This window comes from Atheta coriaria, unplaced genomic scaffold (genome assembly GCF_025399875.1).
Source record: "Atheta coriaria isolate IRGN ID8LTWV9N9 unplaced genomic scaffold, Caltech_Dcor_3.1 hic_scaffold_6_pilon, whole genome shotgun sequence".
NCBI lineage: Eukaryota > Metazoa > Arthropoda > Insecta > Coleoptera > Staphylinidae > Dalotia > Dalotia coriaria.
Window position 1 is genome coordinate 10,430,582 of NW_027045448.1, and position 16,399 is coordinate 10,446,980.

General features: G+C 34.8%; 2 protein-coding genes across 2 annotated transcripts in view; one reads left to right on the forward strand and one right to left on the reverse strand.

Moving 5' to 3' along the window:
- Nucleotides 1-14,402, forward strand: part of LOC135793329 (frequenin-2) — a 41,859-nt gene extending 27,457 nt beyond the window's left edge. The window contains exons 2-7 of the mRNA XM_065304248.1: nucleotides 4,876-4,900; nucleotides 5,037-5,085; nucleotides 5,361-5,450; nucleotides 5,984-6,062; nucleotides 10,704-10,792; nucleotides 11,356-14,402. Coding sequence (XP_065160320.1) covers nucleotides 4,876-4,900; nucleotides 5,037-5,085; nucleotides 5,361-5,450; nucleotides 5,984-6,062; nucleotides 10,704-10,792; nucleotides 11,356-11,520 — 497 coding nt within the window. The 3' untranslated portion in view covers nucleotides 11,521-14,402. The remainder of the gene's footprint in view (nucleotides 1-4,875; nucleotides 4,901-5,036; nucleotides 5,086-5,360; nucleotides 5,451-5,983; nucleotides 6,063-10,703; nucleotides 10,793-11,355) is intronic.
- LOC135793327 (luciferin 4-monooxygenase-like) lies at nucleotides 14,346-16,353 on the reverse strand. The gene is made up of 5 exons (XM_065304246.1): nucleotides 16,134-16,353; nucleotides 15,555-16,075; nucleotides 15,338-15,503; nucleotides 15,000-15,278; nucleotides 14,346-14,941 (listed from the first exon to the last, which is right to left on the reverse strand). The coding sequence occupies exons 1-5, from the start codon at nucleotides 16,275-16,277 to the stop codon at nucleotides 14,420-14,422; spliced, it is 1,632 nt and encodes a 543-aa protein (XP_065160318.1). The 5' UTR covers nucleotides 16,278-16,353; the 3' UTR covers nucleotides 14,346-14,419.
- Between the last annotated feature and the right edge of the window lie 46 nt (nucleotides 16,354-16,399).

Consider the following 16,399-nt stretch of genomic DNA (forward strand, 5'->3'; position numbering starts at 1 on the left):
AACCGAAAATGCGCACGGAGAGCCATATCCAAGATTGTAAAAGGAAAACTCGCGCTGGGCTCACCGTGCTCTTTCTACTCATAAATGTAGCCTTTGTCCATTTACGCTTTTCCGTTTTGAAAACGCGGGCGGTGCCAACGGGCAACTCGGCGTGGCAACGTGCATACAAACAGAAAATTGTTGGAATGAAAGGATTAGATATATACACCGAGATTTCGGATAGCCCCATTTTGTGCGCGCCATGCTGTAAACCTTGTGCGGGTGTATTTGCGCGCCGCGGAAATTTTCGGGGAAATTAAATTTTCTTTCTGGTTGAGCCTTTTTTTGCGCTGGCAGCTTGTTTGTGCATTTTTGAATGGAGTTTTTGGTCGGGCCAAGTTCGGCGCGGTTTTAATGGAAAACGAAAAAGTGCTGACTATTGTAAATTACTTTTTGAGTTGGCAATGCAAAATATGAGTGTCAGGAAAACACCAAAAATAAAAATAATGAATATTACACTTAAGAACGTGTGACTGTGATATGTATTGATCGTTTAAGACTCTAAGACCATTAAAACAGTATCACGCAAGAAGTTAATTTGTTTGTTTTTCGTTTTATTTCTATCTGGTGTTTTGTAACAAACGAAAAAACAAGTTTACGAGTTGAAAGTTGAGTCGCGACCAATGGATTTCTTGTTTGTCTTTGTCTCCTGACAATACGCGCGAACGAATGAAACAAAGTTGGCGTACAACGTGGGGGTAATTAGAAGTTCTCAAATCCACCTTTTGTATGTTTTTCGTCTACTCCGTTGCGTGCTGCACATTTTAAACTAAAACAAAGTCTGGCGACCTTTTTGGCGACGCGTCTCAAAGCAAATTTTAAAATTAGAAATTATTACGCGTTGCGTTAAAGCATTTGGGATTATGGCACAGTGTAACATTTGAGACGTCACGCTCCACTAAACTCTTTGTGCTTGGAAAACCATGAAGCGCACGTAAAACCCATCCCTTTTGCTCGTTAATTTGATCATTAAACACAATGAACATCTTGCGCTGACGCGCACGATTTCTTGGTTACTTTTTTGTACTATCTGGTAGCATTCTGCTACGTTTTAAAATAAAAATATATTTATTTGTAAATTAAGCTTAAACTTTGCTTTTGATATGTTGAAATAAGTCAATTTGTATTTGACGTGTTTCAAAAATTTCCATGACTCACAAAACACAAAATTTGAATTGCATATTAACGCAACAAGCGGAAAATAGAGTGCATCCATCCAAATATCCATCTAATAAACTCAAAGTGCAAAATGTTGATATTTTCCACTTTTAATTATTTGAATTTTAATCCAAAACTTTCATAATAAGGTGTTTCCAAGAAAATAAATTATCCCAGCGTCAGCGTAAACAAAAGCTCATTAACTCCTTGTCTCGAATGTTGAACTTTCGCACGTGTAATCCACGCGTAATCCATGTTGTGACGCTCATCTATTAGCGATAGTTTGAAAGCGGCGATAACACAATGTTGATTAAACTCATTTGTTTCCGTTGTATGGTACGCGCGCGTTGTGCAGAAATAAGTTCTGTTCCAGAGACGACGGCAACGGCGGCGGCAAGTAAATTGCGGCTACCTGCTGGCATGCGAAAGGGGGCAAACGCGGATATACTAAATGTTCGCCGGCGGGTATGACATAAACCACAGTTTATATGAATTGAGGTGGCTTGCTGAGGGGTAATTGAGAGCGAGCTAGGAGCGTATTTGCCGGCAGCGCAGCAAGAAGATATGTGCGGCGTATTAGTCACGCAGCAGGACTGTCCCTCACATTTGCAGAACAGCGATACCAGGCGTGGGCAACAAACACGATACGCTCGTAATAACACATAGCCGTATACTTAGCCCGCAACATCAGTTACTCTACTCCAGGCTAAGTAAATTGTAAACAGCTCCAACTGGGTTCAGAGTGATTGTGGTGCTCGGTTTGCAGTTGGGTCCCAGGGGGGTTGGTGGGGTATTAAATAAAAACTTTGTAATGGATAAGAGTAATACGCACTGGATGTGGAAAGTTTTACTAGGTGCAAATAACAATTACGCATAACCCTAACCCCTCTTAAAACTAACACTAATGAAATACTTAAAAGTGGCCCCAAAATTAAAAATTTAAAAAATAAATTAATTTCGTGTTGGTTAGTAAATAAATATTTTTTGCATAAAAATTATAAAAATGTTGTGGGCAGATGCAAAATACCAATTCAAAGTTTTCATAAACAAACTTGGCACTTAAAACTTGAAACCCAATCAAACCCACTCAAATATTTAGCACGTTAACTATCAAGGCATGCAAAGAATGTGAAGACGCTGTCGCCCGAAACCCGAACAAAAACGAACATCTTGAACTAATGATTTATTTATAAAAACCTTTTGGAAGTTTCCCGGCTAGCGATACAGTTATGCAGTACCACCCTGCTGCCAAACAAGTTATTAAACTTACCGCAGTGAAAGTTAAGTACACCTACCGAGTGTTTTACTTGTAAAAAATTGACAAAAAATTCATTTAAATTCAAATAAGTTTCGTAATCTTATGGTCTGATATTTATTTGATAATTAAGCTGAGTGAATTGAGTTTTTTGCGGTAATTTATAACCTGAATGAAGCGATTCACTGTGCGCAACAGACGTGAACACTCGAAGCCATTAACTGCAGCATCGACATTAACCATCCTAAAGTACTCTCTGTAAACTGTTGCGCAAGTCATCAATAACTTCAAAATTCTTGGAGTTTGTAAGTTTAGAGACATACAGAACTAAATTTGAATATAAACATATTATTTCATTTATTTTAGGAATAAATAATGGAGAAAATTGTAATTTGATTAATTCCAAGTTTTTTTATTCTGTAATTTTTGGTAAAGTATTCTTTTCAAGTCCGAACAAAAAGTAACTTATATTTGCTTGTCACTTATCGCTCCGGTAGGAAAAGCGTAACATTAGTAATTTACTTAGCGCGAGCATTGATCGAGCCACCCTGAATACCAACCTAAGTGCCATTTGCGGCACCAAAACGAATACAATACGTTTGCTAGACCTTGTATTGTGTTTATTACACACGCAAGTGGCAACCGCGTCCGCTGTCCCATGTCATACGATCCGACAACTTTTTGCCTCGCGCACAATTCGCGAGATTCGCATCTGACATTGAAATATCACGAACGTACGCACACGCAGCAGCCAGCCGCCACCGGAATCTCACATCACCGTGTTCACAGCGCGTATTGATCGTTAGCAGCGGGCTGGACAATAAGTGGAAAATTGATGAAACCCGAGGAAAAAATTACAAGGCGGAGGTGGAGGAACACAAGGCGCGCACAATACAGTTGGCACCATTACGGCCGCTTGGGCGACACAATAGATTAAATTGCTGTGTAATGGCATGTAATTCCTGACAAAATAACGAACGGCTCGAAATGGACATGGACATAGTTATTCATTGTCTTGTTTCCCCAGCTGGAAAAATCTTTGACTTAATGATTTTGCCATTTATTAACTCGTAGGGTTTTATTAAGACATTTGTAATAAAAAAATACAATTATTAAAAATCACAATTTTAGAATGTAAATTGTGTTTTTCTTTGAACAAAAAAAAATAGATTTTTGTAAGGTGGATAAAATGGCTTCCGTAATAACTTTCCTTTCTTGGTTGACTGCTAAAAGCGCTGAATAGTTAAATAGATACGAAAGCATTTGACAAGCAGAAAAATATTATCTTAGTAAACATTGAGCAATTTAAACCCCACACCCATCACCGTAATACTCCATGAACACACAATTTAAAAGCACTTACGTCTCAAGAACAAATAATATTTGCTATGTTTGCGTTTCCAAGAAAGCAAATTATCCGAGAACAAAATATAGTCGCTTTTTTAAATTTTATGTCATCATTATATGTCATACTGACAAGTTGAAAACCTGTCAGCAGTCAATACTCTCATCAACACGAGAATCATCGCAGCACGTTTGAAATAATAAAAAACAACTAAAATTTATAGTAATTATACACAGTATATACAAAAGAAATGAACTAATTGGCAATCGTACTAAATAATACAAAGTAAGAAATTTAAAAGTTTACTTTTTTAAGTTAATTTTTTATTTATTTTAAAAATTTAGATGTCAAAGAGTTTGTACTGCAAAGCAAGAAGCGCCATGTCAGTTGTCGGTCCAGTGGCGGGTGGCTTAGTTGGCGGATATTGGTTCGCCGTGTACTATGATGATTTTAAAGACTGCTTGAGCCAAATACAAGCAGCCCTGAGTAACAGTGGCGAAAACTTATTGTCAGGCAGCGGTGAATGTGAAGATATCGAAGACGAGGAATGCCTCTGCCCACCAATGGCGCCAACGCCGCAGTAAAAAATAAATACGTATAATGTATCTTGCCAATAATTATTGGCAATTATTGGCACATATTATAATATGTGCTTTACTTTATACGAAATTATATCCTAATAATCAAATAATAATATACTACAATTTATTATCGGAAGTTGACGTGGACCTTTTTTATTTTTCTGTATTTACCAATTTCTTTACGCGCTGTTATTTATTGGTTTCGTGACAATAAAAATCAATATGTAAACACTTTAGCAAAGTGGTATATAAGCCAACAACGCTTCCAAATATCGATGTTGACTGAAGGCAAATATTCGCGAGCTTTTCTGACTTTTATAGCTCTGAAGTGTTAAATCGCTTGTGATGTCCTGAATTCTGATATTTTGACATTGGTCAAGAGTAATCTTAACACAATATAAAAAAATTAAGTGAATTTTGTGTAAATACGTACAATCAATCATAAATATGACAAGAAAATTGATAAATGTGACTAATATTTATGTTTTTTGTTACAGTTACTGAAAAAGAAATTCGACAATGGTAAGTTATTAATAATAAAAAATATAAAATTAATTTTTGTCATGTTTGTGAAACCAATTTTGTGATAATCTACTTGAAATTAATTTTTTTTCATTTTTGAAAAATGAACAATGTTTGCTCAACTTTCTGTTTACAGGCACAAAGGATTCCTGAAGGATTGTCCCAACGGATTACTTACCGAACAGGTAATTATTGGCCTTTTGTTGCATTCCCTACGCTCGTCTTCTAAGATTCTCCCGAAAACTTGTGCTTTGCGTCTTTGTGAGTTGTATTTAGTTGGGATGCATTGGCAAATGAAAAAACTCCCGCAACTTGTTGATAAGAGATACAAAAGAGTCACGCTTGGAATTTCAAATAGAATTGCAGAGTTTCCGTTTTCCTCGCATTTCGCATAAAATTGCTTTTGTGTGTTTCCTCTATTGTTTGGATTAATATCAATTGCATTGTGTATTTGTTTTAGGGCTTCATTAAAATATACAAACAGTTCTTTCCACAAGGCGATCCATCCAAGTTTGCGTCATTAGTGTTTAGAGTCTTCGATGAGAATAACGTAAGTATTCAAAAATTCAAATAAATTCCTACAAAATTAAAAATCCTAAAATCTTTATACATTTAAACGAAAATGTTAACAATTTAATTAAGTTGATTATGATTAAACCTAAAATTTGCAAATACTAATACTAATCCCAGAATAGAAGTAGATATTTTCCAATTTAATTTTCTAGAGTAAGTTTGCGGAGAATATATTTGCCAAGTGTAGACATTCATGGAAAATATGCAAACGTGCCTTAATTATGAATTTGATACTATCTGCACACTGCTGCCGAATGAGTGTATATGACGGATATTACCCAATTCTCGTGGGAACACGAGCAGCTCCTATTGCACTTACGGGAGTTAATCTAATTAAGTTCGCTAATTTCATTGACAGTATTTGCATTGATGCAAAGTAACAAACTTACAATCCATTGCAACACTACACGCGTGCAAATTTCATTATTTTCAAATATTGGAAAACTGTCTGCATGGTTTTTGCATAATTAGTAGGTAAACATGTTGTTATAATCATTGTTTAATTTTCAGGATGGTTCGATTGAATTCGAGGAGTTTATTCGGGCGTTATCGGTGACGTCACGAGGCAATTTAGATGAAAAACTACATTGTAAGTATTATAAAATTTTTTTATTAAAATGTTGGTTAAATTTATTTCTGTAAAATTAAAATAGTCAGTGTGCAGACAGCGTGATTGAATAACCGATTGCTCTCCGCATTGTTTCAAATCACTGAAGTAGATAACACGCAAGTACATTTGATTCACTGATTACGAGTACCCGAGTACCATTTGTTAGCCTAGAGCGTAAAGCGTAAATGAATTTGTGACCGACGATAAATCAACGTTAGTACGATGTCAAATGAATTTCAATCATTCTTCACATCAGATATTCGGTGACATTTTTTTGTTTCCTAATCACTCAAACAAATAACGCTTCTGTATACTAACGATGTGATTTTGATGTGCTTTTAATTGCGATAAACTTTTCATAGTAAATTGTTGGGTTGTTTCGTAATGATTTGTTCATCATTTCTGGTTAGCCGAGAAACATTGTCATCGCATCGGATTAATAACCGGGTAAACCGCTGAACACTCGCCAAATCGAAATAATCCCGATGGTTAGAAGCGCACGGAAACCTATCCGCATAATCTAATTAACCACCGTTGAATGAATTCTAATTAACCTCTAAATCGTTCACCAGAGTTTCGGATTTCAAGCGATTGTCTCCTGCTAGTTTTGCAATTTGATACCAACCAAACTATTTAGAGGTGGAGAGGAGTAGAGAGGCGGATATTGCAGTATTGATCGTAAAATTATAATTTAACAACTATTTTAATTATTTAATTATTTAATTAATATTTGAACAACTAATTTTGAAAAACATGATTAAATAATTAGCAATCATTTATTTTATTGTTAAATAATAATAAGCTTCATGTGTTGTGTGTCCACCGCAATGTGTAAACATTCCTCGAAATAATGTTTGCACAGGTCACTAATACCTGAAGTTGAACAAAGTCAATTAAAGCTCTATATCTACACCAAACGTACATTTACGAGTACATTGAGAATGGTTGCGTTCATGTGAAGTTTGATTTCATTATACTCAACGCTCTTTTCACTTTTGATTATTATTAGCCACTCCGTGCATGCATATTAACATTGATGTAGAAAAATAACTCATTACAGCTCATTAATGAAATACTCGCTCGTTTTCAATATAAAAACGTGTCGTGGTACAGTGCTAACAACTCATTAACATCTCATTACGTTCCATTAGTTGCGCTCCAGTTAATTTCGATAATTGTTCATTAACTGGAGTATTGAACGCATAGGTAGATACTCAAAATTAAAAACCAATGATAATTACACAGCCGATTAAATAAAATCAAATAAAAATTTAGAATACGTTATATTTATGATTGTGTGGTCATTAAATTAAAGAGTGATAAAGATTTAGTGGACAATTCACAAAACGTGTTGAGTTTGTGCGAAATCATTAGCATCGTAAACCTGAGTAACGATTATGGTTGTATTGTGAGTTCCAGTGGACCATAAGATGGTTTTAACGGACGTTGGGTTATGATATCAGATTTCATGATATGATATGATATGCATGCTTGGGATTTATTAGTATTACTCGACCCGTGGGGAAATAAAAGGCCTTCCGTGTGGGTTTAATCGAATAAATCTGAACGATGTGGAATAATTTCCATAAATAAGCTCTGGATTAAAAAATCACGTGTGGGTATTATTTGCACATGAATAAAATACATTTTTTATTAAAATTATTCTATTTTAATTAAATCGTACGACGAAATCTTGAATCTAACATTTACGGTTTGGCACATTGTTTAGTGAAATTAAAACTATTCGAAATGTCGGCATTCGGAAAGTTATTTTATCATTTAAAATCTAAACGCACGATCCTTATTTTGGTTTAATGCAAATGTGGTGGCTTACGTGTTGGGCTGTTTATTTTTGTGCGAATCCCAGGCGCGCGCGACGCGAGTTTTCCATCCGCACATGGGAGCATCAGAGCCGCGGGTGCACGCTTGGAAACCTTGGCCCAATGACAAGAAACCCAACCACCTACTAGTTGCCCCTTTTCGACCGCGATCAATAAAACCCTTGTGGCCCAGCGTTTCGCTCTTTCATACACACGCCGCCTCCGCTTCCGAATGTACTACAGTACTACCAAGGCCGGGGCCTGCGTTTGGCATTCATACCATGGTTCACTTTTGCAACTCCTCCAACCTTCAACCGACACTACACTAACGCAAACTTGATGCGATGCTTCATGCTTGATATCGTATTTGAAGTGCACCTAACTTGAATATAATAATATTTAAGCAGTTTCTCTAGCTTAAACATATATAAATCTTTGTTAGTTATCTACGAATTAAAGCGGTCCAAAAATAAATTTGTCACGTGTTTAACTTGATATTCAGGTTATTTCGTGGTAGTAAATTAAATGTCCAACGGTAACAATGGAATTGAAAGTATGTAGGTACCGAAATAGAAGTGTAGAAAATGAAACAAGTAATCCTTGTGTAAATTCCAAAGGATACAAAATACACAGCAGAATGTTAACATCACATTCATAAATATTTAACAATATGAGAAAACTTTTCGTGTTTCTCTCGTTCTCCGAAAATGTTCACACAACATAAATGAAAAAGTTTACGTTTTAAGATTCAGAATATTGCAATCAACATTTTGTGCAAAGAGTTGGTGCGAAAGTAATTCTGTAATAGCAAAGATTCCTTTGAGAATGCAAAATCTTCGAAAAATAGATTGAAATGATAATAAACTAATAAATAAACTGAAAATAATTAATTGTATACATACCTGTATATCAAATACCTGTGATCGTCTTCAATATTATGAGTTTCTTCTGTTTATATAAATAAAATTACGTTTTGACAAAGTTACCATTCGTGTATAAATACTAAGCCGCCAGTAAAAAGAAAATAAAGTGAAAAATGAGTGTCAATTGAGAAAAACCTCAACATGAATGTGTTGCCACAATCCTGCTGCTGTGCTCGTCCACTGCGGATCAAATTCGGCTCACAGATTGAAATAAAGTCAACACTACGCGGTCTCGCTGCGGAATATAAATGAGCCGGCCAGATGCTATATATCGCAGTGCCACAGATGCGCAAACCTAGTAGATTTGTTTATTTGTCTACAGCGTGGAAAATTGCTGATTTGTCCCAATTCGCGAAAATGACTGCACAACAAATTGAAGCGGAATGAAAAATGGTACAATTGCACAATTGCACCGCAGTGCAAAGTTAAATAAAAACAACTGTAACTAAATCTGCGCAAGCAACATGGAATAAAAAATAACAATAATATATGCAATGCAATACAAAATGTAACAAGATATGTTTCGAAATGTTTTTTATGTTTATTTTGCATAGTTTTCATAAATATGCAAATCTATTGCATGCAATATGAGAAAAAGTTTGAATCGATATTCTTTTTTTATTCAAGAAAAGTTATATAAGTTATACTGACATAGACGGCAGATATTAAAATGTTTAATATTTAAAGTTATACATTTTTGGTACTCAAAACGAGGAAATAGAGTTAATAAATGTCATCCATCGGAAATAGACGAAATTAAATTTGTTATGAATTATTGATTGATGTAGGCATTCATGTGGAAGTGTTAAACTCGTCAAAATATAAATATTAATCGAATAAAGTGAATATTTTAATGAAATAATAAAAATAAACAATTTCCATTGTTTTAACCAGAATTTTACCTGCACAGGGATTACTACTTGTTTTTTACTACAATTAAACTCTTTTTATTCAAAAATTTAAATTAATCAATGCGGCATTCTAATTTCGTTGGAAGATAAGTAGAGCACCGTTGTTCAATGCATATTTGAACCAGATTTCATGGAAAATTCAATTATCCTTTGTGTTTGTGCATACAAATCTGCGTTCGCGTTCGAAACCATCGTAAACACGTGTTGGGTATGACTTGAATGCAAACATATCGATGAACAAATTGCTAACCACCCTCACCACCGCTTCGCATAGTCACATCACGCTCTTAACGCAGCGAAACAAATGAAATTCGATAAACATAAATAGATTCAAACATCACACACACGAATACACAAGAAATTGAATTAAATCAGAATTTAAAATTAAATAATCCGAATAAATATAAAATAATTCTAGGTTTAAGAATATCCAGGTGTGAAACCACAACAGACGTAAATTCTACTAGTCTGTAAATGTTTACCGAATCGCAGCAGGAAAGATAACTAACTGCAAATTGAATTTTATGCTTCGGCGTTTTGCTTCCGCCTGCGCTGCTTTTCCTAAGTAAATTATTCGGGCGCAAAGCGTGAATTATTTACAATTCAGGTTTTCTTTTCCATTTATTTTGTGTTTTTTTTGCTGCTGGCGTTTCTTGCCATTTCATTGTTTTGCGTCCAATTTTACGGCATTCACTTTTCTCATTTTGGGCTGTGCGTCCGAAACGCAATTTTGATTTATGTATCAGGCTCACGCCTGCTGGCTGTCAGCACTAAAGCAACAAAACAGTGGAATCGGTTATTGTTTACAGCGTTGACAGTTCCATGTATAAATCTTTGGTTTGCAAATAAAACATTCACCAGATGCAACTAATGTTTCATTTGTCATTGTGAATAAAATTAAATTTTGAATATATTGTTGAATGTTTAGCAACGTGTGATTAAATTGTAATTTCCTTTCTTTTCCAGGGGCATTCCGTCTTTACGACGTCGACAACGACGGATTCATCACACGCGACGAAATGTACAACATCGTGGATGCAATATACCAGATGGTGGTAAGTGCTTTTCCATTTAACGCCGCTTACCCGCATGTCACATGTTTGCGCGCATTACACACATGATCTGGAGATGCCGCCGACGCTTGTAACAAGCGCATTTTCTTGCACACATTCTGGTGCGATTATTGCAACAACGTTGGGCGAACGTGGAGTTTGCCCGCTTGCCCCATCGCCTTCTCCATAAAGCAATTCTACCTTGTGTTTTCACATCGCCCGCAACCCTAAACCGCCGGCGTCGTATTAATGCTGTTTCGCAAGTGTTAAATCCAATTACGCTAACTACCCACCAGCGCTTTTCGCCCGCTCGCTATACATAATTCAACGGGCGTTAAGTGGATACAAAGATTAGGCTCGCACTTCACACACTTGATAACAGCACCACCATTTTCGATGGGACTTCCTACACCTGGTTAAATTTATTTTTTATTCATATTCATAGCTTTCTGTACTTCCACGCATTAATAAAAATAAGTTTATGTTTTTTACGAGTTTCATCAAGTGTGAATTTACGTGCTTGAGTGGCAACATATTAAAAGTTGTTGTTTTCTTTTATCCCTTAGGGTCAGCAGCCGGCCGAAGATGAAAACACGCCCCAGAAACGCGTAGATAAGATCTTCGATCAGATGGACAAAAACCACGACGACCGACTAACGCTAGAGGAATTCCGCGAGGGCAGCAAAGCGGACCCGCGAATCGTGCAGGCGCTCACGCTCGGAGGCGAATAGCATAAGGACGAAGGCATTCAGCCGGAGAACCTTTGACGTCGTGCGGACGAAAAGTACGCGTGATCACAACTCGCCGACGAGATCAGCACACCCAGTCAAGTCTCACTCCAAACACGACAAACACGATTACATAACGGACAAAAACAACCATTATTTAATCCGCTTCAACGTTGTATCCGCATAATTTTACTACCGGTATAGTTTCGATGAGTAAGTTATTACAAACCGAAATCGGAATTTTAAATTTTAAAATCTAAGCAATATTTTAATCTCTTTACAAAATACAAACAAAATGTCTTTTTACTGCAAACCAACTCTATGCTATATAAACATTCCACAAATGATGAAACGCGCATCACTCATCAACTTGTGATTGATGTAAACGCGCAAATTTTGTCAATTTTAACTCTAAATTTCATAGATCTAACAACTACTACTAATACTTACTCTATAATAACTAATTAATTACATTTATCTATATATAAACTATGGTGTGACAATGTATAGTTTCGAAAACTATTTCCAAGTCACATTTACTACATATATAATATTCTACACTTTTAATCCGAAGACATTTCAATGTTGGCACGATGAGACATTGTTTAAGTTTGCTACTGTTAATTAATTTCCTAGGCTTAAATGGTTGTGCAACGAGGAATAAAAAAAATAACATCACTTTGAATGATCTAGCTTCATTATACATCCCAGTATAATAGCAACACACTCACACATGATGGACATTTGTACAATTTTAAATCAAGATGCCAAATTTCGAAGCAAATGCCATTGGGACAATAAGATCATTAACATTTCGAAGATCATGCTAGGCAAACATTCACATTCCAAGAGTTGTGCGGATAGCTTACATTCATCTTGCTGAAATCATGTTTATTCTAATCTTATCTTACATGATGCACAAGCTACGGACAATCATTAGTTCGTATTTTGATTTGCTTGCCATGTGTTGCAGTTCTAGTTCGACAAGTTGAACGATACGAATGTAAACAGTTGGGATAATTCACTGGTTTCAGTAAGGGTTGCGCCATCTGTCGGCGATGACTTGAATTGTTAATGGCGATTGAACTTGAACCAGCGAATCATATCTACAAAAGATAAAGACACGGTATCAGATAGCATCGAAAACGGAGTTTAAAATATAAATAAACATAAACATTGACACTACAGTTTAATCTATGCTCGTGCAACAGGTTGATTAAAATGAAATTATTAGTTTACCAAACTTTTAAAATTATAAAACTATGCATGTAATAATAACACAATAATATAAAATATCTAAAAGATAAATTTTAAAACGTTACCATTAATATACCTACTAAAAAGTAGTAAAAATTAGATTTTAGCGTTCAAATCGAATGCAATTACATTAAAATAATTATATTTTCGGGATTTGTAAATGATTAGCAAAGACAAGAAATATTTAGCAATCAATTTACGTCCGAGAAATTATACTTTTTATTAAACAAAACACCAACGCAGTATATTAAAACTTTTGAGCAGGTTATCAAAGAAAATACTTAAATCTTTAATTTCGTTTTTGTTGCAAAATAAAGAAAATATGTAAATAATCAAATTAAATCAGGCACATAAATCAGAATTTGTGACACCGTGTATGTGCATTATACATTCAACTTAGCAATAGTCGTTTCATACACCGAATCAAATTTATGAACGTTTCAGTTGTGATTTGTGTTAATTTTGACATTCTCGCAAAACGGCAAATACAAAAGACAAATTACACACATTTATAACTACTTACTGTTACAATACATTATCTACTATTATCTATCTTTATCGAACTTAAGAAATTGTCTACCTACACTTAAAATAATATTATTAATAGTCGATAACTTCCTGTATAAAATTTATATTGCAAGAGACATCTATGTATAAAACAGTTTTAGTTTTAAAAATGATATTTTCCCACAAAAGAAAAAAAATGATTAAAAATTAATTTTGAAGTTTTTAGTTAATTATTTAAGCTACTTAATTATTATAACCCTCATCGATATTAAGAAGTAGTAAAAGCAATGAGAAATGCCTATTAAACAATGCAATATAAGACGATATTACGTTCTTGCTTGATAATGGTGATGATTAATGAATAATTATGTTACAACCTCTAATCATCTAATTCTGTAACGTTGGCGCTTAACAGTAAACAAAACATAGGAAAAATGAAAAGAAAAACACGAATAAAATGATTGATTGATAATTTTAATGACAAATGTTGGTTAATTCTTATACTATACGGCTAAAAACGCTAACGCATAATATAACGCAACAAAGCCGCAATGCTGAGAGCAATTCTTTGGTTTAAGAACTTTCTGTGATAATTAACAATCATTATGAAAACGCAATAATGAAAATGCTGTGTCTTGTATTGGCGTAAAACATTTCAGATGTGTATCTAAACAACAGCTGAACTTTAAAATCACTTTTAGGAATGTAAAGCAAAAACAAAACGGAAACTGAAATTATTAAGCCATGAGATTGGAGTTTTAACATCGCACACAAATGTTTTGATTGTTTCCGAAGTCGCAGCAATTTGTTTTCGATGAAAGTTTGTGTTAAGTTTTGTGCTAATCCATATGCCATCATAGTCTATATATGAAACGATACCGCCGATGAATTTTGAATCTATTGAAACTGAAATGTTTAATGAACGAAAAGTGCATATGCATGATGTCGACCTAAATTGGCAAAACTGTTTGTTGTTATTTGCAAAATATTGCATTATAAAGTAATACATATATAAATATATAAAAATATGAAAATATTAATTAAACGTAGAATAAAAAACAACCTTTTGTGTTTTGTAATATTTACGATTAAGTAATAAACAATTAAATGTATTAATTATCTATAGTGTTTAGATTATTTAATATCTAAGTTTAACGATTTTCTTTAACATTTCTTTGGCTTCCCTCCGCATGATTTTCCCTGTGGGCGTCAATGGCATGCGATCCAATATTACAACTCCAGCTCGTAATCTGTTTCTTTCATCCACTTGACTTTCCACGTACTCTTCTAACTCGTTCGCTGAAACGGTAGCTTTGGGCATTAGAGTGACCGCACCGACCGCATGGTTGTCTTCAATCGGATGCGGAATGCCCACAACAATTGCCAATTCAACATCCGGATGCGATTGTAAAATTGCTTCCAGTTTGGCAGGCACAATGTGCCAAGACTGATACTTAAACATTTCTTTGATGCGATCGGTGAGATAAAGACACAGGTCGTCGTCAAAGTAACCAAGATCACCCGTTTTTACAAAGCCGTTGGAATCCCACACCGAGGTGGAATCTTGATTGTAATATCCATTCATTGGATAAGGTACTTTTATACGAATTTCACCTTTTTGGTTCAAATCTAAGGCTTCTTCACTATCAGGATCAACAATCTAAAAGGAATAAAATTAAAAATTATGATAAGTTACTTTGAAAAGATAATATTATTACTTTTGCAATGCAATTTGCTGATAATACTCCGACAGAATTTAATTTTAGGTAATATTCGTCGGGTTTTTGAAACGATGCAATAAAACCAAGTTCTGTTTGGCCGTAGCCATTTGTTATTAGTGTTTGAGGCAGCAAATCTCTTAGGCGTTGATAATATGTTGCTGCGAGTGCTGAACCTCCCATCAACATTATTTTTAAAGGTATAGGGTTTTCTTTAGACGGATGAAGATATTCAAGACTTCTTATTGCTTGAACAGGTGCTAAAAATGCAACATGAACCTGAAATAATCAGAATTATTATTTGAAGAAGTCAAAATAGCGGTTATCAAAATTTTTACTTGATATTTTCTTATATATTCCCAGATTAACGAAGAATCATAATGAGTGCACACAACGCGTTCCATTCCATAATAAAAACAAATTGTTTGGAAACCAATTGCTGAGATCCAATACAAAGAAGAATAAATCAAAAATCTTGGTTTAACTGTTTGTAAAGATTCCACACTAAAATAATCAAAATTAATATTTGTTTGACATTATATTAACTTATTATACCTTGTAAAAGTACTCATAATGAAATAATGATTCAAACAAATTCCTTTCGGCAATCCAGTAGTTCCACTACTAAACAAAATCACACAAGTTGCAGTGGGGTCTTCACTGATCACAGGTTCGAAGTTTTCCTCATCGTCTTGCTTCTCAATCATCGAAGCAAAACTACGATATTGACTGCCTTTGTCTCGAGCAAATGTGATAACTTCGCATTTGAACTTCAACGGTGCTAAAGCTTTCAAAGTTTGTTCCTCACTGCCGTTGCAAACGAAGATAATTTTCGGTTTAACAAGATTCATAAGATGTCTTTGATCTTCCACTGAAATTGAAGGATCTGTCGGCGCTATAGTAGCACCGCTAAAGTGTCCAGCCAAATACGGCACTGCACTGTTTAAATGATTATAGCTGCAAATGCTGATTACATCACCGCGTTTTATTCCCATTTTTCGCATTGACATTGCTACTCTAACACAACGAGAGAGAAAACTTTTGAAAGAATCGCGGTGTCCTGTTATTGCTTCAATCTAAGACATTTTAAACCAGAAATAGACAAAAATATTAAAAATTAATATATTGTCATACCTGAGCAGTTAATCCTTTTTCAGCTGATTTTTTCATACTGTAAAACAACACATATCCAACGCCTCTGTCATCTAACTCAGCTTGTGTTTTAGTAGCGTGAATTTCCTTAGTTGTTTCATCAAAATAATGCCCGTAAGCAGCCATTATTCAATAATATTTGATAACGTTTTAAAGGGTCAAGAGTAAAACTGATTGTCTTTGCTGTTCAATCAGTGCACTTATGCACCTAGGACAAATAGCGTAGTTTATTTAAAGGTCGCAATCAA

Coding starts and splice junctions, on each gene's coding strand:
- LOC135793327 (XM_065304246.1), bottom strand. CDS start 16,277: ATGGCTGCTTACGGGCATTATTTTGATGAAACAACTAAGGAAATTCAC. Junction 15,504..15,554: donor ATTATGAGTACTTTTACAAG/GTATAATAAGTT, acceptor TGATTATTTTAG/TGTGGAATCTTTACAAACAG. Junction 15,279..15,337: donor AATATATAAGAAAATATCAA/GTAAAAATTTTG, acceptor TGATTATTTCAG/GTTCATGTTGCATTTTTAGC.